This window comes from Mesocricetus auratus, unplaced genomic scaffold, assembly GCF_017639785.1.
Source record: "Mesocricetus auratus isolate SY011 unplaced genomic scaffold, BCM_Maur_2.0 Super-Scaffold_100021, whole genome shotgun sequence".
In the NCBI taxonomy this organism is placed as follows: Eukaryota; Metazoa; Chordata; class Mammalia; order Rodentia; family Cricetidae; genus Mesocricetus; species Mesocricetus auratus.
Genome location: NW_024429202.1, coordinates 2996390 through 3022316, shown reverse-complemented (window position 1 = coordinate 3022316; position 25927 = coordinate 2996390). Strand labels below are relative to the sequence as shown.

Here is a 25927-nt window from a genome sequence, read left to right as displayed (position 1 = left end):
GTCTATAGTACTTTCTGTTTGATAGTAAACATGTCAGTCCGATGTGTGAGCACACCCTTTATCCCTCATGCAGCAGGAAGAGGCAGACAGATGTCTCACTGTGGGTTCAAGGCTACCCACCTTGCCTACATAGTGAGTTTCAATCAAGGCAAGGATATATAATGGGACCATATCTCAACAAAACGAAATGAACAAAAGAAGCAGAAAACAAAGTTTCTATGATCCTCCACTATGCTCATAGCAGCATTATTTGTAATAGCCAGAACCTGGAAGCAACCTAGATGCCCCTCAACTGAAGAGTGGATAGAGAAAATGTGGTACATTTACACAATGGAGTATTACTCAGCAGAAAAAAAACAATGGAATCTTGAAATTCGCAGGGAAATGGATAGCACTGGAAGAAACCATCCTGAGTGAGGTAACCCAGTCGCAAAAAGACAAACATGGTATGTACTCACTCATATATGGATTTCAGGCATGGATCCTGAATCACTTCTTAAATATTTCTTTAATTTACTATCATGTCAACATGTCTGATTATCTAATAACATAATTAAACAAGTAATAAATTCATTAAAACACTAAGCCATTTAATAAAATACAAGTACTAATACGCTTAAAGATATTGGTGAGATAGTGATGACATTGGTCAAAGTCATTAATTTTCTAATAAAATTATCAGTATATAAAAACAAATTCTAAAAGGTCACCAGGTGATAGTGCAGTCCTTTAATCCCAGCACTTGGGAGGCACAGGAAGGCAGATTTCTGTGAGTCCTAGACCAGCCTGGTCTACAATGGAAGTTCCAGGACTGCCATGGCTAAGGAGAGAAACCATCTTGAAACACCAAAAAATAAGAAGGAATGAATGACTGAATGAAGGAAGGAACGAAGGAACGAAGGAAGGAAGGACAAGTATTAATCCTAATTACACTACTAAATAAGTGAAATTCCCCAGTAGCTTGAGATCATCAGCCTCAGTTAAAATGATTTCTTTCATTTCATTTATCATTTAAGGTCATATGGTAAAAACAAATTATTATGAAAACCAAAAAGAAAAATTCATGTATTATTTCAGTGGAATTATGTGTATCTGGTCAATTATCACTCTTTGAGCAAAGACTCTGGAATTTAAGGTGGTAATTTAAACAAAACATGCTAAGGCACAAAGAATATATATTACTTCTATGCTGTTTGTTGTTTAGAAAAAGAGGTTAAAAGTATAATTAACATGGAAAATATGCTCTGAGATGTCACGCAGATGTAGGGACAGTTCTTTTTCTTCCCCAATGAAAATAAAACATGTAGCTTTCTTTCTCCAATCCCATTCTCTTGCCTAATTTTAAAAGAACCCCCCAAATCATTTAATAGTACTGTTTCTTTACAAATGGTAGAATTCAGATTTGATAAAATAGAAGAATGCTTTACTAATGGAATCTCTAACAGGGTTGTTTTTAATTGCAGATGACTCCAGGCGGGAAAACTACTCCTCCAAATCTGTTGTTTATCTATTTAGACAAGGAGTCATTGTGTAGCCATAAATTCCCTACAGTCTATTGCAGAAATGTACAAAAAGCTTCAACTTACTTCAGAAATTGCAATGCAAGACACAAATTAAAATAAACTACAAAGGTGATAATTCTTCAAGTAAATATGACAACCTCAAGAAAATGTAATACATAATTTTTTGTGTGTGCAAAATGACAACTTAAGAAGATCAAATAGGTACTTGATGTACAATGTTTACATATATAACACACAAAACTCACATGGTTAGTAACCTTTATAGCTTAGAAAAACATATTTACATATCTTTCTTTCCTCTGTGCCTTCATGTATGTGTGTTTTGTATATATTTTTAACAGTTGACAGCTGTTTTAGAGCATACAGAGATGCCAAGCTGAATGAGGGTCTTGATTACTTCAAGATTAGCTATCTAAAGTTTCTATTCATTTTAAGTGTTGTTAGTTGGAAGAGTCATTAGTCACTTCCTTGTCTCATAGAACATCAGCATACATTTACATTGTTAATGAACATTTGGGGTAAATGAATTAATGGCACTTTAAAACATCAATTCAGTCCTAATAACTTGGTATGTCACAGAAATGTTAGACTAGGATATAAATGAAATTCCCTTTCAGTAAAGGTAACTACTCATTCCTTTATAGACAATAAAAGATAAAATTAATTTAAAATGTTTTTAACCAGGTTTAAAAAATACTCAATATTTAATGAAATAGCCCAGAGAAGAATATTCACTTAAAACACAACAGAAAATGATCTTCTCAAATAAGCATATAAATATGATATATTCTGAAAAATATTAGCAGAATTATTTTGTGCACTTCTAATACAAATACATATCCACTTTTAAACAATTTATGGAATTGTGAGTACTTCTTTCAGGTATTAAATTTAAGGGAAATATTACTAGAAAAGCTTTCAGGCTTTCTAACTACACATTAAGATACTTCAACTGCAATAGTCAGAATTAATTTTCATATTAACAAAATCTAAACAGCAGTCGTTTTAGGTCCTTATATAACAAACAAAAAATAAAATCACAAACAATTTTGAAGGATGAAAGGTGCTATTTTCCACAAAAATATCCGTGGCATTTACAGGGTATAGAAGGCATTAAAGACACACACACACACACACACACACACACACACACACACACACACACACACAATAAGCAAATAAATAAATGAATAAATAAACACATATCATAAAGAGCTTTTGTTCTACAGAAATTACCATTTTTAGAAGTCAGTTAATTTTTTAATTACCATAATGTCACTGCAGATCTTAATATTAACATAGAGGTAAAATGACTTTATTTGAATTATTTTAAAAATTAGCTTGAAATAGATCTTATAATCTTGATAAATGCATTTCATGAGTGAAAAACTACAATTAGTGACTTCAAGGAATTTTATTAGGTGTTCAATAAACTACTCAAGAATCAGGATGAGGCTTCAAGAGTTTTCATAAACTCATGTCTTTCAGAGGGTATACCATTAAGTAAATATGGAAAAATAATAGAATATTTAGTTATGGCACATTTGAAAGAGTAGATCATCAACAATGCATATCTTTCAATAATCCACAACTTAATTTTATTGCACATATCTATAAGAGTATGACACAAATTTCAATTATTTACAAAAAAGAAACAAAACTGAAACACTACCAAAAACTTCATCCTAGAATTTAACTCAATTTAATATGTGTGTGGAGGGGGACCAAGGGTAGATTGATTGAAAAGTCAATACCAACAGTTGTCATTTTTCAAAACTTATTTGACAAATGGCATTTTGAATTTCAACAATGATTATCTACTAAAGGTATTGTCTAGAATGTAGCTTTCTTTAAGAATTACAGGGTGTTGAATATTTGGTTAATGTGTATCCTACCTTCAATAGCAAAGGGGACTTTCTCTGGTATTCACTAGCATCATGAATATTCTACTCATATCTAGCAAAATGTTCTTAATGTTGTTCTGTTAGCTTCATGGAAAGACTTACACCTATAGTGTGGACAGAACTTACTGAAGTCCCTCTGTTCCTAACATATGGAAAGAGCATCTGCACACAAAACTTACCTCCAGTCTTATTTGAATAGCTGGACAAGGGGTCAATGCCTACTTCTTGTTCTTCTGACTGCAAAGGATGTCTAGTTTCAGACACGGACTGATACATTGCATAAAGTGGAGGCAGTCACCAAAAGTAATAACCTAGATGAGAATCCAAAGGAAAAAAAGTTGACTGATAAGGAATACTGACAGAATGAAATGATCAAATGAGCACTGTAGACATCAACATGCTTTCTATAGGCTATAGGGTCTGTTACTACATCAGTGAGAAAGGACCAGTGAGAAACAGAAAAAAAAAAAAAAAGACAAAAGATTCCAAGCCAACAAATGCTTCAAAAATTCTAGACTGCATTTATAATCTTTATTTTGATGGGGAGTCACATTTATTTTTGGTAAAATTTATAACAAAAAGCTTAACAGAACATTTTTGTATATTTTCTTATTTATAACATCATTTGTTGAATACTTTGAATAAGGACAATATACTTAAAAAAGGACATTCAAAATGCAAAAAAAATACAGCCAATGAAAATTACTCATTATAATATTAGTAAGAGAAACCATTGCTAATTTTCTATTGTATTACAATTAGGCTTGCTTTTACTATAGACAATTACAGTACATGTTTTCAATGTGATCCACCAAGGGAAAACATACTGCTTATGTAGAACTATAACTAAATTACATAAATTATCAAATTATCATGAGTATTGTCCTTGTGACTAAATTGCAATTTCTTTTTTTTTTTTTATTTAGGTTAGAAACTATCATGTTTCACATGTCAATCCCAGCTCCTTCTCCCTCGCCTTCTCCCCCGCCCTCCCCACCAGGTCCCCTAGTTCCCCACCCAATCTCCAGTCCTATCCCCAAGGAGGGTGAGGCACTCCATGGTGGATCTCCCCCCAAGAGTCTTGGCGGAGAGAGTAGCCCATATTGTGGCATGGGCACTCAAAGTCTATTTGTACGCAGGGGTAAATACTACCCAAGGCACCATAGATTACCTAGGCCTCCTCTAGCACTATATTATGTATCACAATTTATGTAAGCAATTCATCAATTTGTGTAACACTTCTATCAATTTTTATTTAAAATTATGTAAGTATCACATTTTATTAATTTCAAGGGTAGTGGGAGCACAAAATGAAATTATAAAACCCTGAGAAAAAAATTAGTGAGTAAGCAAGTCCAATGAAAATGATATCTAATAAATAAGAAAATAGTTAATTTTATGTGATTTAGTGTTTAAATATGGAGCAGATTTCCAAGACACAACTACACAGATCCTTAGTGACCTTCCTGCAATTCAAAATGTCCCTCTATCCTATCTGCAATAGCCCTAAAATACTCCTACGGCTTTTCTAATTTTATCAGAACAATTCAGCTCTACTGCTAAACCACAATCACAACACAGTATAAATAAATTCTAGTCCCTTGGGACTATGGCTAAACCAAAACTAATAGGATGTTAGGGGAAACAGAAAATGTATTCTGAAAGTGTGGGCTGATTTTGTTAACCTGACACAACTAGAGTCAACTGGAAGGGGGTTACCAACAGAGGAAAAGTCTCCAACAGACTGGCGTGTGAACACATCTCAGGGAATTTTCTTCATTAATGACTGGTGTGGAAAGTCTCACACATTTATGAAAGGTGCCAACCCTTGCAGACAGTTCAAGGGTAGAAAAGAAAGCAAGCTGAGCGAGCCATGGAGAGCAACTCAGTAAATAAACACTGTTCTTCCATGCTCTCTGCTACAGTTCCTAGCTCCAGATTACTGTCTGAGTTCTAGAACTAGCATGATGTTATAAACTCTTCACTCCCCAAGTTGCTTTCGGTCATACTTTATCACAATGACAGAGAAGCAAACTAGATAGTGAACATGAAAGGGGATTTGCTAAAAACCATAAAATACAACCTCTTATGTCTAAGATAGTTGTCAGAGCTTATTGATGTATATTCAAATCAATGGATTTATACAGAAGAAACTTTGGAGAATAGAATCCAATAGGGATAAAAATGCAGATTATGTTATAAATGAAACAGAATCCGATGAATGAATTCAGTTTAACAAATGAAGAAAGTTGTCTACCATTGACCAAAATATGGCCCCAAATTCAAATTTGTAATGAAGTAAGGTAACAGGTGTTATTAGTGAGTTAATATTTAGAACAATGAGCGGGCATTGTTGGCGCATGCCTTTAATCCCAGCACTCAGGAGGCAGGGGCAGGTGGATCTCTGTGAGTTCAAGACCAGCCTGGTATACAAAAGCTAGTTGCAGGACAGCCTCCAAAGCTACAGAGAAACCCTGTCTCAAAAAACAAAACAAAACAACAACAACAAAAAAAAACAAAATTTAGAACAATGAATTTATAAGGAAATACTATATCATTCTTCATTCTCCCTACAACCTAATTATGTATCTTCTTCATCTTTACTGACATTTTACCCAAAAGAAACCTAATGAAATTTGCTCAGCCACATACTAAATATTAATTAGTTCATTAATTAATTTTTATGTGTATGTGTGTTTTGTCTGCATGCATATCTGGTGCCCACAGAGGCTAGACAATGGTATTGGATCCCCTGGTACTGGAGTTAAAGAAGTTTGTGTGGCGCCATGTGCGTGCTGGGAGTTGAACCACAGTCCTGTGGAAGAGCAGTCAATGCTCTTAGTTGTTGAACCAGCTCTCCAGCCTCATACAGTATTAAGGCCAGAACTTGAACATGCTCTGTTTTTTTCCAAAGCTCAGGTTGTTTTCCCAGCACAACTTGGGTCTCTCAGGAGAAATTCAATAAGACAAAAGAATTATAAAACAATGAGAGGGAGGGGACAATAAACAACTAAAGCATCATTCATTCTGGTTCTGTTTTGTCAAGACAGACAACAGTTACCCAAGATGGTGTGAAATCTTACTTGCACATAGTGGCAAAAAATGCAAATTTTTAAATGATTACTACAATGGAATAGATTATTTAAATAGATTTCAAATACATATTTAGAACACTGGGTATTTTAAAATAAGGTTCATAGTCTCTATTTTTATATTCTAAAAAAGATAGAAGTAAAATGTGACTATGTACGTCTATTCTGAGCTGTTAAATGTCCCTCATGTTTACTAAGTAGTCTGTCTAACCTGGGCTTTAATAGTTATATTATAAAAATAAGTTCTTGTTTTTATAGTGGAACTCTACAGTACATTCTTTAAAGATGCAAATGAACAAATTTTAGGGACTTTAAACTTTCTGAAAAATAGATACTAGTCAAACTGAGATGAAAGTCTACTTTAGAAGGTAGAGATAGGTGATAGCTCAGCTGGCAGAGTGCTTGCCTAAAAGGTATGAACCCCTGAGTTCAAGCCCAAACACTAAGTAAATTCACTCTGATGGTTCATGGGTAGACTACAATCGATTCATTCTCAAACACAGGGGCCAGGAAGAGTCAACCAGGATCCATAAAAGCATGTACCTGTTGTCCCAAATACCCAAAGGGGGAAGGATGGAGACAAGTCTAAACAACACAGAAAGACAAACCCCTACATCTGAAAAACATGATGTTCATACCTGTTCAAGATGTTTAAAGGCACGTAAGAATTTTTTCATTCCTTAGAGAGCGTTAACATTCCAAAAATGATTCGATAAAATTAGCCTCAATTATAATCCTAAAGGATGGCAGTTCTAAACCTGTGAGTCCCAACTCCCAAGGGGGTCACATATCAGATATCCTACATATCAGATATTTACATTATCATTCATAACAATACCAAAATTACAGTTATGAAGTAGAAATGAAATAATTTTGTGACTGGGGGTCACCACAACCTGAGGAACATGGGCTCACAGCATTAGGAAGGTTGAGAACCACTGCTAGAGTTTGAAAAGTCCATAGTAATAGCCAAAAGCCAGAACGTAAAGTTAGCTATTCATAAACATAGCATGCTCCAATTGTTCTTTACAATGAGGAATGCACTGTATCATAACTTATGACGGCTATAGATCAAAACCGAGACACTGAGAAGGATTTAAAATTAAACAAAGTAAACCTGCAGACTAATAATAAGTTACTTTCAACTCATCCACTGATAAAGAGTATGGATGATGCTCTTCATTGAGTTTTAATTACAGATTTAAATACTAATCTAATTCAAAAGTAACTAAAGAAGCTGCCATGGTTTCCACTGCTTTGCTTTAAATATAGAGGGCTATTGGAGTTTTTAGAATTAAAAAGGTAAGCCTGACTATTAATGCAATTGGAGTAACTGTAAAAATTGAAATAAAATATTGTTTTTAAACTTGAAATCAATTTACAAAGAATTCTCCAATTTGTGTTTCATAAATGTACCTGAAAAAGTTTATTACAAAGCAGACTATAAAGATCTTCAAACTAATGTGTCTATATTCATTTAAATCATTTTTCTGAATAAATTATTTACAAATAATATCGAATTAGAAGAAAAAAAGCCTTTACAATTGCTTATCTTATTCATCTGATGGATTTTTAATTACATATTCAGCATTCCATTCTACCTAAAATTCTTTTACCAATTCTGACATGAATCTTCTACTATAACAAACTAATCATCTAGCTTATTGTTGGAAGAAAATATAAATAGCTGAAAAACATGCTTCTTAGAAATTAAAATTTTAAGTCAGTAACTGATAGACTTTGGTTCCCTTAAATGATGCTAGTCAGGCTCTAAATTCTAATAAAAATATCTGTGTTTCTAACTAAGTCAAAGTAATCATGTTTTCATGAAGTTTTAGAAGCATAGCAACATGCATTTTTGTATCTCAGAAAAGATACATATTTCCTTAGTTACTCTTATTAGCTTACAATTTTTTATGCTATGTAAAACACAATTAAAAACCTTGAGACTGGTTTTACTGTAACACTTTGAAGTCATCCTAGTAAAATGAGCAGACAAATTAGGCTGTAATTATCATTCATAATCTAAAATTTATCTGAAAGGCAGGTACACAGTTTTCAGAAGTCTGGTTCTTACAATATTAAGAATAAATAGGAAAGTATCTGTTTGAAAAGTTTTATAGACAAATACAAAACTTACAGCACAATGACTATTTGAAAGGTTCTGATGGTTGGGATTTAAAGTATATTAAACACATTACAATTTATGTGTAAAGAAAGTACTCTTTTAATTAAAAGTTCCAATGTCAGGCAATGCATGGGTACAATATGTAGAATAGCATGTGCTCTTTTAAAACAACATCATATGAACAGAACTTCGGAGAAACTAAACTATTCTCATTGACTGTGAAATTTCACTTGCTCAAACTTGTGTTCATTCTTCACTGCTTAAAATACTGACTTAGAATTAGCATTGTGAAATGTGTCATTCTAAAAACACACATATTTTAAAAGTGCATATAAGCATTATTCATTCATTTGAATTCTTGGCTGATGGAAAGCTAAAAAAATAATTAAATCAAACACTGAAGAGACAAAGTGGTATTCCTTAATACTCAAAAAAAAAAAAAAAGAAAAAAAAGTAAAAAGGAGAAAAACAGACAAGACTCAACAAACTACTTCAGAACTATGGAACAAACAGGAAGAAGACAGCAAAACTGGTAGAATACATTCACTATGATGTGCATTTAACCTAAAATATGACATATTGGCTTTAACAGAATACTTCTTCGACACAGCTTAGAAGTTTTATTTTCATATTTAAAAGGTAAAACTACTGAACATTTTCAATAAATTCTACAAAGGAGATAAAAATACACTTTAAAGTTAGAAATGGTAGTAGCTAAAAGCAAATTTCTGGTTGAAAACAATTTTCTTCAAAATATCAATTACAAAGACAACAAGATAAAATGTATGAAGTCCTACTTTAAATTTCTTTCAATCTTTAATGCAGGACAGCCACATGGACTTTAAATAGGTTAATTAAGTATTAAAATTGATCATTTTAAGTCTTAATATTTAATATTGTTAGATTGTATATCAAAGTAGTTTTATTATTTATTTACTCCAAACCTTTACAAAATACTTCATTTGACATTAGGGGGTCTGATTCTCACTAGATAAATGTACTTACAATGCCAAATAAATTATATATAAAAGCATTTGTCTGAATACATGTCATTCAACATTACTACCCATTAGTGAAACACTGAAACTCACTTCTATAAACCATAAACTTGAAATATCAAGTGGTTGTCTAATATCAGTTATAGGACTATAATGACTTTCTATATCAAGGACAATGATCAAAAGAAAATTAAGATACATTAGAGTCTTATAGTCTTTGTACTATTAGTATTAAATATTAAAAGCAAGATGTATAAGGAATATATAGTATGTAAGAGACTGGTAATAAAACTAAAATATTTATTCTATTAAATAGTATAATTGGCCTTCCAGCATTCAAACTTGTAAAGCCACACATAGTACCTGCTGTAACTACATAAACTCTGAGCATTTTAAAGTAGCAAGTTATCTTTATTATCTTTACAAAAAAATTGTCATAACATGCTCATATGATTCCAAAGATAAGGAAAAGAAGCTTGCAAAATGGAACATTTCTATAGTCCACACTTCCCGGGTATCAAAAGAGCAGAAGCACTTAAGTCATCATAGGTGTCTTAGTGCTCTGATGAAATTCCATAATTACAGCAACTCCGTCTGTGCTTTTTTGTTTTCTTTTTTAATTTGATAGCAGCATCCCATCCCTCCTCTCCTCCCAGTCCTTTCCCTCATCCCATCTCTGTTTCCACCCCCAATCCTCTCCTAATCCATCTCTAGTTTAGGAAAGGACAGGTATCCTGTGGATATCAACAAAACATGGCATATCAAGTTGCAGTAAGACTAAGCACCTCCCCAAGTATTAAGGCTTGGCAAGGGAAGGTAGTGTGAGAAACAGGGTCAGAGACAGCCAGTTCCCACTGTTAGGAATCCCACAAGAGGACCAAGCTAAAAATCTTTTACATATGAGCAATGTGCCTATGTCAGTCCCATAGAGGCTCCCTGGTTGCTGGTTGAGTCTCTGTGAGTTCCTATTAGCTATGGCTCCCACAATCCTTTCTCCCTTCCTACAGCATTCCTGAGCTCTGCCTAATGTTTGACTATGGGTCTGCTTCTGTTTCTGCCAGCTGATGGATGAAGCTTCTCTGATAACAACTGTGTTAGCAACTCTTTTTTCTTTTTTTAATTTAAATTAGAAACAAGCTTGTTCTCATGTCAATCACAGTACCCTCTAACTCCCCTCCCCCTCTACCCCCAGTAATCCCCTATCCCATCCCCTTTCTGCTCCTCAGGGAGAGTAGAGGGAGTCATTCCTTGTGGGAACCTTCAAAGTCTGTCATATCATTTGGAGCAGGGCCTAGGCCCTCCCCTATGTGTGTAGGCTGAGAGAGCATCTCTTTATGTGGGTTGGGCTCCCAAAGTCCATTCATATGCTAGAGACATAAATACTGATTGATCTACTACCAGAGGCCCCATTAAATTGCAGAGGCCTCCTCACTGACACCCATGTTCAGCAGGTCTGAACAGTCCCATGCTGGTTTCCGGGCTATATCAGTCTTGTTCAGGTCAGCTGTCTCTATGGGTTTCTCCTCCCTGATCTTGACCCCTTTGCTCATCACTCCTCCCTCTCTGCAACTGGATTCCAAGAGTTCAGTTCAGTGTTTAGCTGTAGATCTGTGCTTCTGTTTCCATCAGCTACTGGATGAAGGTTCTAGGATGCCATATAAGGCAGTCATCAATCTCATTATCCGGACTTTAAGGTAGCCTCTCCACCATTGCTTAGATTGTTGGTTAGTGTCATCCTTGTAGATCTCTGGCTATACTAGCAACTCTTATAAAGGAAAGCATTTAGTTGGAGCTCCCTTATTTCAGTGTTGTCATGGGAGCAAGGGGGAGCAAGGGCAACAAGCAGGCAGACATGGTGCTGGAGAAGTAGCTCAGAGTTCTACACCATGATCAGCAAACAACAGGAAGAGAAATTCAGTGGGCCTGGCTTGAGCAACTGCAACCCTAAAGCCCAGTGACACACTTCCTCTTATGAGGTCATACCCATTAACAGTGCCACTACCTGAAAGCATTCAGATCTAATAGCATATGAGGGACATTCCTATTCAAACCACAATAGACACCTTAGCAGCAAAAAATAAAAAATCAAACACACACACACAAACACAAAAGATTATTAGAGTAGAGGAAGTAGTTTTGAGGATGGAATAAAGAAAACCTAACAAAAAGGTTCTGAATGCATAGGAAGTGAGCCACACTGGGTTTCCTAGTCTCTCAGTCTCATGCAGGCCATGGTACAAAGATGCTGTAGCAGTCCGGCTTTAGCACAGCATGGTGGATTCCCGCCTGGGTACACAGAGGCCATCTCCAAGCTGTACAGCACACTGCATGGCATATTTACCTTTTACTCATGCAGACAAAAAAAGGTTTATGGGCAGTGTGCTACAAACTGCCTGAAAGCAGCATAGACCAGAGTCCAGGCAGTAAGCACAGGTCCCAGAGCTGGCAGTAAATGTACCCCACCAAGTTGGAAAGCCTAATGGCTTGGAACCAACAGCCAAAACCTCTGCTTCAATCCTGGCCATGCTGGTTAGCAGATTAAAGACTCATTATCAGAAAAGGATAGAGACATGCGGTAATGACCAATTCAGAAGAAAAAACCCTCTTAAAGGTTTACAACTATACCTAGGCAGGGGAGAGAAAAGAAAAAGAATAGAGAAAGTCCTTAAAAACATAGAGGGGCTGACTGCAGTGGCACATACTTTAATCCCAGGACTCCAGCAGCAGTGGTGGGCAGATCTCTATGTTTTCAAGGCCAGCCTGTTCTACAGAGTGAGTTCCAGGACGGCCAAAATTACACAGAGAAACCCTGTCTTAAAAATGAAAAGATAGCCGGGTGTTGGTGGCACACACCTTTAATCCCAGCATTTGGGAGGCAGAGGCAGGCGGATCTCTGTGAGTTCAAGGCCAGCATGGTCTACACGAGCGAGTTCCAGGACAGTCTACAAAATAATACAGAGAAACCTTGTCTCCAAAAACCAAAAAAGAGAAACGATAAAAAAATAAATAAAAGAAATAGAGTAATACAAAAAGCCATGTAAGGTTGGAAACTACACAAAGAGTATGGATACAGTGTGATTGTGATGCCTTTGAATTGTTTGACTGCTGAGGAAGGAGTATCAGTGCTAAAGGACAGCTGATTATAAATGCTATGGGATTAATCGAGACACATATTTTGAATGCTTTGACATACAAATTGAAGTCTTAGAACTATTTATGAAACATTCATAACAAGAAAATGTCTTGATTTTTGCAATAGATTCTGCTGACATCATTTTTTGTCTACGTCCATAGTTGGAGGAAAGACTATGTTAACTATGACTCAGTGGGGGATAAAGTGAAACAATTTTATTATTGAAACTTTTGGACCTTCTGAATTCTTTTTTTTTTCATATTTTTTATTTAACTTTCTATGCATGTCATTTTCAGTTCCCTCCCACCTCCCAATCCTCCCAACCCCTCATCCCCACTCCAGCCCCCCCTCCGCTCCCCAGAGAGGGCAAGGCCCTCCATGATTGATTTCCAGAGTCTGTCACATCATCCTGGGAATGGCCCAGGTTCTTCCCAATGTGTCCAGGCTGAGAGAGCGTCCTTCCATGTGGCATGGGCTCCCAGAGTCCCTCTGTATGCCACTCTCCAAGGTACCACAGATTGCCAAGGCCTCCTCTCTGTCACCCAGGTTTGGTGGGAGGATGTCTGGATCAGTCCAATACTGGCCCCTCCAATCATCAGTCTGGGGTCCATGTGATGCCCCTTGTTTACGTCAGCTGCCCCTGTGGGCCTTGCCAGAACAATCTCAATTCCCTTGGTCATCACTTCTCTTTGCAAGTGGGTTCCAGGAGTTCAATTCGGGTCACAGCTGTGGGAGTCTGCCTCTGTCTCCATCAGCCACTGGATGAGAGCTCTAGGATGGCATATAAGGCAGTCATCATTCTCACCATCATGGGAGGGCGTTTAAGGTAGCCTTAATGCCAGTTGGTGTCAAGGATATTTATGTGCACTGCTACCTCAAAATTGAAATAGTAATTAAGAAACAAGAGGTCTTGCAAAATGAGTTGGAAAACCATGTATGCATGTACTTATAAATGTGTAACAAATTTATTTTTCTTATATTTTGAGCATTGTATTTAAGCATCAATTTCTCTTGCCCATTGGCTTTTCCTGCTATTAACTCATCACATGGAAAAAAATCCCCAAGGTACCAATATTCCTGAGAATCTCTGCTTTCAAAAATGTACTCACTAGCAAATAAATTTTTTAATATTAAAAAAATTTAAGTCTTAGGACATGTGAAAAGTGGTTCTGCTTATATTTCTACAGAAGATGAAAAGCTGTGGATTCCTTCTATACTAATATAGTTTAATCAAACAAGACTCCCTGAAGCAGTGATTCAGGTGATCCAACATCCAAAACAGCAGAGACCATGCAGCCTCACAGACAACTACAGTCAAGATTTTGCCAGAGTTCTGGGTTTTCTCAGGATCACATTGAGGTTGACAGCACCCCCAAACAGGAAGCAGTCTTGAAAGAACTATACCCACATTCCCAAATATTGTTTATAAATGTTTGTTTTCATTTAAGTGGGGTTGGTTTTAAATGGTTGATGGTCACAGTAAATCTCTTTCTTAAAAAAAAATGATATAGGGCCGGGCGGTGGTGGTGCACGCCTTTAATCCCAGCACTCGGGAGGCAGAGGCAGGCGGATCTCTGTGAGTTCGAGGCCAGGCTGGACCGACAACCTCCAAAACAATACAGAGAAACCCTGTCTCATAAAAACCAAAAAAAAAAAAAAAAAAGATATAGGAATGAATACTTTGCATTGGCATGGATTTTGATTTACTGACACAAATTTAAGGTCAATTTTGTTTTTGTATATTTTTACTCTTGTTTAGGTAATATGTTTATACAGCCTATTTTTAAAAGGTAATATAAAATTAACATATACAGATTGGTAGTCAACTATAATAGTCAAAACTTATAGTCATGTTAGTTAAGTTTTGCTAGATATACAGAGGTATATTTCAGACGGATAAGTATTCTTCAAAGTCTTTCAAAAACCTACAGAATATGGAATTTAAAATGGTTTATTAGGGTTTTTCATGACAATGAGACATAAATGCTCCTGGCAAAACCAATTATGTCAGAGAGGAACATAGGCATTGAAGAAACTCATTATGGAGTTTGCCTTTAACATAGAAGGAAAAGCCATTTGGACAAGAAAATGTTCTTGTCTGGACTGCATTACAAAGTGGACAAGCAAGTTACAAAGGACAGTGACTGCTGAACTTGCCAAGGGACAGGATGGTCCTCCAAGGTTTCTGCTTCATTAAAAAGTCTGCCAGACACTATAGCCTACAGGCTGAAGATTGATGCCCCAATGTTACAGAGAAACTTTGGGTGATGAGGCAGGAAGTGAAATGTCTCTGTCAGTTCTACAGCTTATATATTATCCTTGTGGGGTCTTTAGTGGAGGTAATGATAAAAGATAAGTTACACATAAAACTTTAGACTCACAAAGATAGAATATATGATATAATATTTTCTTTAAATCCTGCCACGTTCGCAGACTAAATATTGTTAACTGCATTTCTTACTTGAAAACTGTTTTGTTAGACATAATTTTACTATGTTAAAGTTAAAACCTTCCTTTGTATTTAGACAGAAAAGAAGAGGTTATACGGGATTTCCTTCTGTATAATGTGAATATATGTTTCTCTTATTGGTTGATGAATAAAGGTGTTTCCAACTATGGACAAGCAGGATGTAGCCAGGCAGGAAGTACAAGTTTGGCTACCAAAGGAGGAGAATTCTGGCAAAAGGAGCTTAGAGTGACTCTGAGGAGAGATGTGCCATGTAGCTGCTGAGGAAGAAAGAGGCCCAGGCATCACCAGTAAGCCAAGACCACATGGAGATACACATGTTAATAAAAATGGGTTAATGAAGGTGTCATTCTGTAAATATGTTTCTCTTATTGGTTGATGAATAAAGCACTGTTGGCCAATAGGGATGCAAGATAGGTGGGACTAACAGTGGAGGAGGATTCTGGGAAATGTAGTGAAGAGGAGAGAACTCAAGTCTGGTTTTCTCGGTAAGATAAGACCTTATAAAAATATATATTAGTAATGATGGATTAATAATTAAGTCAGAGCCAGCCATTAAGAAACCATAACAAATAGCCAATAGCTTCATAATTGGTATCGTGTCTCCTGTGTTATTTGTGGGCTGAGACAAGGGCAGGACCCAGACCGCTGGTGGGAAGAATGCATGTTACAGGTTAATAATTAAGAGAGAGTTAGGCAATAAAAGCCTGGGCCATGGGCAAAACAGTAAAATTAATTATAAAAGCCTCTGTGTGTTTATTTGGGAATAAAAGGCTATGGGACCAGGCAGGACAGAAACTTTTGTCTACATTAGGCAGAACCTGATCAAGACTACATCTTTCCAAAAAGGCTCTGCACAGAGAAAGAAACAATCAACCAGGGAACACAGAAGCCATTTCGAAGGATTAATATCCAGGGAGGGAGGAAAGGAGGGAGGGAGGGACGGAAGGAGGTGCAAAAATTAAAGAAACAAACTATAAAAAAATAAAAATACCTACTCAAAAAATGGGACTAGGACCTAAACAGTGAATTCTCAAAGGAGAAGGAAGAAAAATGAACAAAAAAACAAAGAAACATTGGCCAGGCGGTGGTGGTGCATACCTTTAATCCCAGCACTTGGGAGGCAGAGGCAGGCGGATCTCTGTGAGTTTGAGGCCAAGCTGGTCCGACAGCCCCCAAAACAATACAGAGAAACCCTGTCTCGTAAAAACCAAAAAAAAAAAAAAAAAAAAGGAAACATCTCAAAAAAATGTTCAACCCCTCCAGCAATTAGGGGAATACAAATTCAAACAACTTCAAGATTTCATCATACTTCCAATCAGAATGGTAAGCATCAACAAAACAAGTAAAGCAGCTGACACCAAAGGGCAGAATGGCTTTGTAATTGCACTGTCTGTGTAATTGCAAACTGGTATAGCCACTATGAAAATTATTACAGATAACTAACAGAAAGCTGAAATATATCTACTGTAAGCCCAGCTATAACTATTCCTTGGCATACGCCCAAAGGACTAGATGTCCTACTCCTCAGATACTAAGCCATGATCCTTGATGTTCTACTCAAAATAGCTAAGAAATGGAAACAACATAAATGCCCTACAGCTGATGAATGGATAAAGAAAAGTGTGGAATTCATACACTATGTAATACTATTTAGGTATAAGAAAAAGATTATAAAATTTGCAGATAAATGGGCAGAAGTTGAAAACAATCCTATTGAGTGAGAAAACCCTATGGTAGGATACCTTGTTCAGCCTTGATTCAGGGAGGAAGGGCTTAGTCCTACCTAACCTTAGTATACCAGACTTTGTTAACTCCCCAAGGAAGGCCTTACCCATGAGGAGTAGATGGGGAATGTGAAGACGGGAAGGTTAGGGGTGGAAGAAGGGAGAGAAGGAGTATTGGGGTTGGTATGTAAAAGGAAACAAATTTTAACTAAAATAATTTCATTAAAAAATAATCAGAAATTCCAAGACTTCTTCCATAATGCTCATGATGCTAAACTCCTGTATAAGTTCACTGAAAGCAGAAACACCATGAATAAAATGATTTGTTTTCATTAACCTATGTTTTCTAAGAATAGAGCACTTGGTTTGTTAGTCACTTACATAGAAAAGCATGAAGATAGATGTTCAGTTAACCATTAAAAATTATTACTTTGTTATAATTCACAGATAAAAGGGTCAATTGAATTATACTTGTTCTATACAAGCAGAGACATTAGACTTGCCTTTGACTTACATTATTTGAGCTACAGATTCTGAGATAACTATTATTTTCAGTGACTATCTTAAAAAATATGATCAAAATCAGTCATTAACATATGTACACCAAAGGTCCTACTATGGCCAAGTATTACAGCACTGATCCTCATCCAGATGCAAATTCAACAGGCAAGACTTTAACTTTACATAGCACCTGGTGAAAACTGTCACTACAATAGTCCATGGATACTGAAATGCACTGTTTATTTCAACTCAACCTCTTAACACTTTCCCATGAAATAACAAACTAAATGACTTGATTTATTTTCCCAAAACACAAATTCTTTTTAAAATGCCATCTTTGAAGATCATAAAACACACAGAATGAAGGGGAAATGACCTTACAGTGTATATAAATGTGAGAAGATATTAGGCTACATTTAATTACCAGTTCAAATGACAACCTGATCTAACCTTTGATAAGTAAATGTTCAGAATAATTTAACTAAAGTAAACATTTCCTGTTAATTCTAGCTAATTATAGTTATGAGCTAGAAAGATATGGAAAGGGAGATGATGAAGAGAAAGGATGAGAAGGGGAGATAAAATAGTTTTAATTAAGGATAAGATCTGTAACTATTCCCTGAAATATGATTCTTTTCCATGAATACAATAAAGAAAAGAGGACAGTAAAACTGGCTTATAAATGCTCAGACAAAAAACATAGCAGACATTTAGGTCATTCTTACAATTAGTAAAAAGTCACCTGCCTACCATGAGAACATGAAAAATGGTGCATATATAATATAAATGAAAGTTATTATCAATAGAAATTCACTTAGATAGTACTGTCCAATTTACAAAGACCTTCACCTACATTGTACAAGTTAAAGGGCAAGACACTGCTTATGGGAGCAAAAATGAGCTCCATGAGTTGGGGTGGAGAATCGTAAATAATGGAAAGCCTTCGCCCTTTGCATAGACCACAGCACAGAAACACAAGCAGAGTATGAAGAGGGAGGAGGAACAACGAACAAAGGTGAGGGGTAGGAAGGAAGACGGGAGGGAAAAGGGAAGGAGGGAGTAGTGATAGATGCTGTTCCTCAGATCATCCCAACCTTCAGGGATAAACACAGTAACAGTCTCCATTATAGAAAACATGTAAGACAAATCTAGAAGAATTAAACATACGGATAAAGGGGCCAACTGGTAATACTTTAAGTACTTACATGTTACATGTATGTGTGCATGTAGAGCCAGTAACACACTGTACCTCACTCACAAAGAAATTCAATTTAAACACAGTTTTTTTGCTATTCAGGTTTGCAAAATATAGTTAGAAAATACACAATGTACAAAAATATGCATTAAACATTTTAAATGAACCCAATTAAAGATAAGAAAAGTTTTAGGAGGCTGTTCTCTGTCATATTTACAAATGCAAAGACAGATACGATAGCACACACCTGTAGTTTGAGCTACTTTGGAAACTGAAGCAGGGTGATCACTTGAGCCCATGAGTTTAAAAAAAAAAACAACAACAACAACAACAAAAAACCCTGGAGGGGGAAAAATTTAAAGCAAAACAAACAAAAATCATACAAATGCACTGTACCCTTTGAAACAGCAATTTTACTAATCCAAAGTTATTGTACTATTATACATTTTAGATGAATTGGTGCAAAAAAATGTATACCCTGATAAACATCAATAATGCAAAAGTGGAGTAAGAAGCATTAAAAATAGAATATACTGATAATAATGTGTACAGACCAAAAAAATTCAAAAAACAAAATGTTTTTGTAAAATCCTATTTATAAAAACTTTCATTTTGTAAAATGCAAACTGATAAGCTAATTACACATTAAAATTTCTAGGCAAACAAGAAATCATGAGGAAGGGAATTTCTATTCTTAAAATAGATGAGTATATTTTCTGTTTGTTTTAAATGAATATAACCTTCCTAACTATAAAAACTTAGTGACATTTGAACTTCACATATTTGAGAAAAAAGTTATGAATAAAATTATACTGTGTCTCATCATTCATTATTTTTATCATATTAAATCTATTATTTAACATATAGACTTTGGTAATAGAGTATACTATAGACTTTGGTAATAGAGAATACTAATATCTATGGCTAGTGTAATGATTACAAAAATATGAATCCTCAAAGATTCTCAGTATTTCACATGATCTGCTCACATCTACCTTTTGTAATTTTCTCTTTCAGGATTCTTTTATTAATGCAGTACTGACAATCACCGTTTTCCCTCTTTTCAATTAATAACTAGCCGGAGAGATGGCTCAGCGGTTAAGAGCACTGGCTGCTCTTCCAGAGGTCCTGAGTTCAATTCCCAGCAACCACTTGGTGGCTCACAACCATCTATAATGAGATCTGGTGCCCTCTTCTGGGGTGCAGGAATACATGCAGGCAAAAAGGCTGTATACATAATAAATAAATGAATAAATATTTTTAAAAAAAATAATAACTAGCCATCAGTACCTTCCTCAGTCCTTTCCTCTCTTTGAAACACAATTAAGTTCTCATTGCCAAATACAAGTGATTTGCTGAACACTATGTAATGAGCAAATAAAAACGCAGGAGAATCCAAGCCACTAATCACCAGAGGTCCTACTAAGCACCCCTCTAAATTTCCAATGTTCCATTTTCTCTAAAGTGTATCCTAACCTAAGTGTTTTCAATCAAACTGTTAAAATCAGTAAATTTGGAAGTCTGATGATGCATAAGCCAATCAGAATATTTCTGCTTGTATTGAAGAGAGGCAACACAGTGACTCATTACCCATGAGAGAATGAAAGGAGGAAAACAACCCATGAGAGAAAAGTCTGCCCATCACCTTCTCTTCTTTACAAGCTTTACTATTCCTACAGTAGGAACTCTCAGAAACTTCTGTTGAAACTAGTATCTATACATCTTGTTCAAGCTCCATACCATATAACTCTTGGTAGATGAAATGAAAATGGTTGATTACTCATTTCACAGATTTTACAAGAATTAAACCTTTGATCAACTAACACATAACAATAGTTACCAGTAAACAAGGGATGCAAGTCATGTTGTAATAACGGTCATCATCTTACTACCAACAGTCTAGTGATAACAATACCTCTACTCTCAGAGTCTACTCACCAGGCAGTATGCTGTAGTCAATCCTCCCTAACAAAACAGGTCAATATGTCAGCAAATGGACTAAGAAAGAGATCAGAGAACAGCACCCTTTACAGTAGCCACAAACAACAAAAAATATCTTGAGGTAATGCTAACCAAACAAGTGAAACACCTATATAACAAGAATGTTGTGTCATTAAAGAAAGAAATCAAAGAAGATGCCAGAAAATAGAAAAGATCTCCCATGCACTTGGATAGGTAGGATCACCATAGTAAAAATGGCAATGTTGCCAAAAGCAATTGACAGATTAAATGCAATCTCCATGAAATTCCCAGCATAATTTTAAACAGACCTTGAAAGAACAATATTCAACATTATATGAAGAAATAAAAGACCCAGGATAGCTGAAACAACCCTGTACCATAAAGGAGTTTCCAGAGGCATCACCATCCCTGACTTCAAACTCTATTATAAGCTATAGTCCTGAAAACAGCTTGGTATCAGCACAAAAATAGACAGGTAAACCAATGGAATCAAATTGAAAACCCTGATATTAACCCACACACCTATGAACACCTGATCTTTGACAAAGAAGCTAAAATTATACAATAGAAAAAAAAAAAGAAAGCATCTTCAACAAATGGTGCTGGCAATACTGGATGCTGATATGTAGAAAACTGCAGATAGATCTATATCTATCGCCATGTACAAAACTTAACTCCAAATGTATCAAAGACCTCCTGAAACTGAGAAGCTTATGTAAGGCAAAGGACACAGTCAGCAAGAGAAAGCGGCAGCCCCAAATCACACATACTTAAACTACGAAAGTATTAAGTATCCCAATAATTAACACGGTTAAAGACTGTCATATAAACCCTGACAGTAAACCAAAATTATTTCAAAGACTTTCCTCCAGGTATATAAAAATAAAATGTAATGAATCCATACATGTAGATGTAATACAATTTAGTAGAGAAACAGTCTTCCTATTCAATGGAAACAGTAAGAAGTTAGTTAAATACATTACAAGTCAGGTGAAGAAACTCTGGAGTCTTTTCCAAACACTGCTAAAAGACACTATAGTTCTGTCTTTCTCAGTTACTATGGATCTGTCACCTCAAACACTATGTATGCTCACCCAGTGCCTCATCATTGAAAAGCACAAGTCAGCAGCAAACTGTCAGAAGATACGCAAGGATAACTAATATATGCAGCATGTAGCAACTAATCTCCAAGCATGCCCACACATCCAGGTTTCACAGTTATGAGTTTTGCACAGAAAGAAAGTATCTGTGGTGATAAGACTTGGCCTGGCACTAAACAAAAACAGAACTTTTACTGTAATTATTCTCCAAGCAATACAGTGGAACAACGGGCTTCACAGCATTTACATGTGATTAGGTATTTAAGTAATTTAGACATGATTTAAACTAAGCTATATGCAACTGCTGCATCATTTCATGCCAAATATACATTGTGAAATTAATGTTTTGTCTATATATTTAATGTACATATTCATATTACACAACAATAATCACCAAATACTTCAGTAATTCAAAACATAAATCTGACACCCTCCAAACTGTCCATACACCCTCCTCAAACCATAGAAACCAGCAATACTTCTGTCTCTTAGAGAAGAACTGCATATAGTAACATTTTACGTGGTTTTTCATACCTAGCTTAATTTATATCACGCAATGACTCAATTCCATCCATGTTATGTTTTAAGGCCAATAATCTGTCGCACCTGCCTGCGCAGCCTGCATCCGAGAATGTAGCGAGGTGGTCAGGATAGATGACACAGAGACCGGTCGGTTGATTTAAGAAAACTTTATGCTTCCCAAGTCAGCTTAGGAGGAGACCCCCAAGGAAAAAAAAAAAACCCGCTTCCCTTTTTAAGGACTTCTGCCATCCATCTACATACAATTCTTCCCAGACTTCTCACCCTCCTGGCTGGTGGTTTAATCTCCAGCCCCAGAACCCAGAACAGGGGAGAAACCTCAGGGAGCAGGAAGAAGCATCTAGCCTTAAGGGGGATCAAAGTCATGGTGTTTCAGTGAGCAAGCCCTTATCTGAGCCCTATCAAGAGCTTTATAGCACTGAATTGTTTTCAGTAAACTATCTCACAGCTGCCTGCTCCCAGGCTGAAGGGGAAGTGGGTTTCTGCTCAAGGTCTGGTGTCCCCACAATAATCTACTTCATGTATAGCTACACTGTGTTCATCAAGTTTTATAGTGATTGACAATGTTGTAGTGACAAATAGTAATCTCTCTGCTACTCAAGAAACCATTGGCAAATATAGCGTGGTTCTTCTGCTCTATCTGGAGATAAAAGATGATTTAGATTATTCAAACAGTGAGAGAAAATACGGGATTAAGCCATGCTTCAATCTTAGCTCATTCTGACACAAGACTGAAACTGGATAAATGATTGAGTACAAAATTTATAGACATAAATGTAAAAGAAAATCAACAAACTGACACAAATTATGCCAGAGCATTAATTATGAGGGACAAATGCTGTACCTACTTTATTTTTCAATGAATATGTCCCCAGCTCATGGTCTATAATGCAAACACAGGTAACTTAGGTAAGATCTAATCCAATATAACTTGGTGGATTTTTTTAATAAAATAGAAAACTGTGTAGTTATACAAGGGGAGAAAAGAGTCACAAAAGTACCCTGGAAGGGAGTCTTTCTCATGGACTTCAGAAGGACTCACATCCTGAAAACTCTTCATGTCAAGTCTGGTATCCAAAACTGTTCTAGTTTGTAATACTGTATTAGAGCAGTCTAAGCTTTACTATTCCTTGTTTTACTTTCTCAAAAGGTAAACGAGCAGCCAGGCACAGCAAAGCAGCCTGTAAGGCAAGAAGGTCCTTCTGAGATCAAGAAAGATCAACTTGGGCTGCACAGTGAGACTCTGTTGACTCAAGATTCTTGTGTACAGTCTCAAGATAAGAAACAACAAACCACCCACTTGCTCGTTATTTTAGAACAGCAAGAATCTTCTATTAGAAGTCAGTAAAACTCCCACACTGTTTTAAGGTGGATGGCACATTTAGTAAGACGTCAACAAAAATGAGACTTAACCATTCCCCACTGCCTTATTATCATCACTGTCCCATCTATAGAGTCTGTGCTGTGCTCACTTGTCTTTAGCACATATCTAAAGCCCCTTTTTCTCTTCACACCATCTTCAGATTGCTCACAAACTTCTGGCCAGCATCCTTGAGGTACTTTCTCTGGTTAAAGTATTTCAGTAAATTACTTACAAGAACATGATGTTCTCACACTGTAATCCCAGTATTCATGTGGCTAAAAATGTGAAGTAACATGGGCCACACAGCTAGTGCAAGGGCAACTCGGGATGAATGTCAGGGTTTATTTACCTTCCAATCCCCACTATGCCACCCTCCCCCACAAAAGAGAAAAAACACTAGCTTTTTTCCAGCTCAATTTGTAGATGTGCACGACCTCAAACAAATAAGCTGCACCTAGTAGCAACTCACGACGACTTTTGGAGGATAGGTTATTTAAGTAATTAATTACAATGAACAGAAAGAACATTAGTAATAGCATAAGTTATCATTAAACACACAGTAGCATAGGCATGTTCCCTTAAGTAAGTCTAAGCTTATTCCACCAAAGTACTAATTATCTCATGTTTTAAATAAGGCGCAAACTGTTACCTGTGGGTACCTCTTAGCACATACATGGCTATCCTAGAATTTTTATTATGGAAATCCTAGGTAAGAGTTCTTAAAATGTAAGCAAGCTACTCAGGAGAGGCCTATATTTTATATATAATTTCTAATTAATTTCCTCAGCACTTTCTTTTTTACACTCTCAACTACTGCATTAACTGTTTCATAGGCATACTTTACTAGAGTCTAGCATGCTAGAATTAATTTTCTCTAACATTTTCATTTCCTCTGATCATTCAGTTGTATGCCTTAGGAATAAAACCAGGTTGTTGGCATTTCCTTATTTTATTTTGAGCAAATATTTTCCACTCTAAATATTACTAAAGTATAAAAGGATATTTTTGGTCAGTTTATATATAAAATTCTAATGTTGCTATTTCTACTGGGTCCCAGAGAGAATGCTTCTTATTAGTCCTACAATTAAATGATTCAGCAACCATCCACATTATCTCTGCCTTTTAACAGTTCCAATCAGTAGCAGATCTAGGTGTAATCAACAGCAGCAGGGGGCTTTAAGAAGCAAAACAAAACAAAAGCAGTAGGAATCTTCACTAGAATGCAGCAGTTGATCCAAGGGAACATTACAGACTATTCCAAATTAACAATAAGATATTACAGTCTGATTTTATAATCAGAGGAGAAATAAAGTGGGTAACTTTTAAATATTTGAAAAGAGGATAAATTTCCAGCTGGTAGTAAGCTGAGAGAGAGAGAAAGAGAGAGAGAGAGAGAGAGAGAGAGAGAGAGAGAGAGAGAGAGAGAGAGAGAGAGAGGGAGGGAGGGAGGGAGGGAGGGAGGGAGGGAGGGAGGGAGGGAGGGAGGGGGAGGAAGGGAGGGAGGGAGAGGGAGAGAGAGAGAGACAGAGACAGAGAGACAGAAAGAGTCAGAGAGACAGAGACAGAGAGACAAAGATAGACACAGAGAAAGAGAGACAGACAGAGACACAGAGACAGAGACAGAGAGACAAAGAGACACAGAGAGAAAGAGAGACAGACAGAGAGAGAGACTGTCTTCAAAACGAGCCTCTTGAACTCTGAAGGGTCATTACTTCTGTTTTGGTTATTTAGCACCCATTTAGTTGACAGACTAGTGTTCTCCTTACCTCCTACTGCTACCATACCTAACCAATTTCATTACCACATAATTATAAAAATTAAAGCATCTCAGAGAATAACCAGCAGTGCTCTCACTCTTCTTCAGAAACATTTAAATTTTTACCAGCACCATCAGGACAATCTTAAAATGTAATTTAACAAAATGTTCCCATTTCTTTCATTTTGCTGTTTCTGCTAACCCTGCCTACAGCTCATGGGATGCAGTTAAGTGCAGTGTCTGCTGCCAGCCGATAGCATGCAGCTAGCATAGTGATGTATTTATACAGGGAATCAAAAGCCAAAGGTAGTATTTGATGACTACAAATTTTAACTACAAAAGAAATTCACAAATGGGAATGTTACCATAGTAACAACCTAAAAACACTGCACACGAGGATAACTGATTTCATGATAAAATTCTATAGCTGTTTACCACAGTACACGAAGGAGGCATCTATGAGACTTAATTCAAATCCTGTACTCTATAAGAAGAACAGGATGTGAGGAGTGTAGTTGACAAGTCTACAATCTTGCCA

General features: G+C 36.2%; 1 protein-coding gene across 7 annotated transcripts in view; it reads right to left on the bottom strand.

Annotated features, from left to right (window-relative positions):
- Tbc1d5 (TBC1 domain family member 5) overlaps positions 1–25927 on the bottom strand; it is a 424656-nt gene that overhangs the window by 265199 nt on the left and 133530 nt on the right. For 6 of the 7 annotated variants that reach the window (XM_040729178.1, XM_040729183.1, XM_040729179.1 and 3 more), the window contains one exon: positions 3607–3738. In XM_040729178.1, coding sequence (XP_040585112.1) covers positions 3607–3703 — 97 coding nt within the window. In that variant the 5' untranslated portion in view covers positions 3704–3738. Of the gene's footprint in view, positions 1–3606; positions 3739–25927 lie in introns of those variants that run through there. The other variant, XM_040729184.1, reaches the window with a different exon arrangement.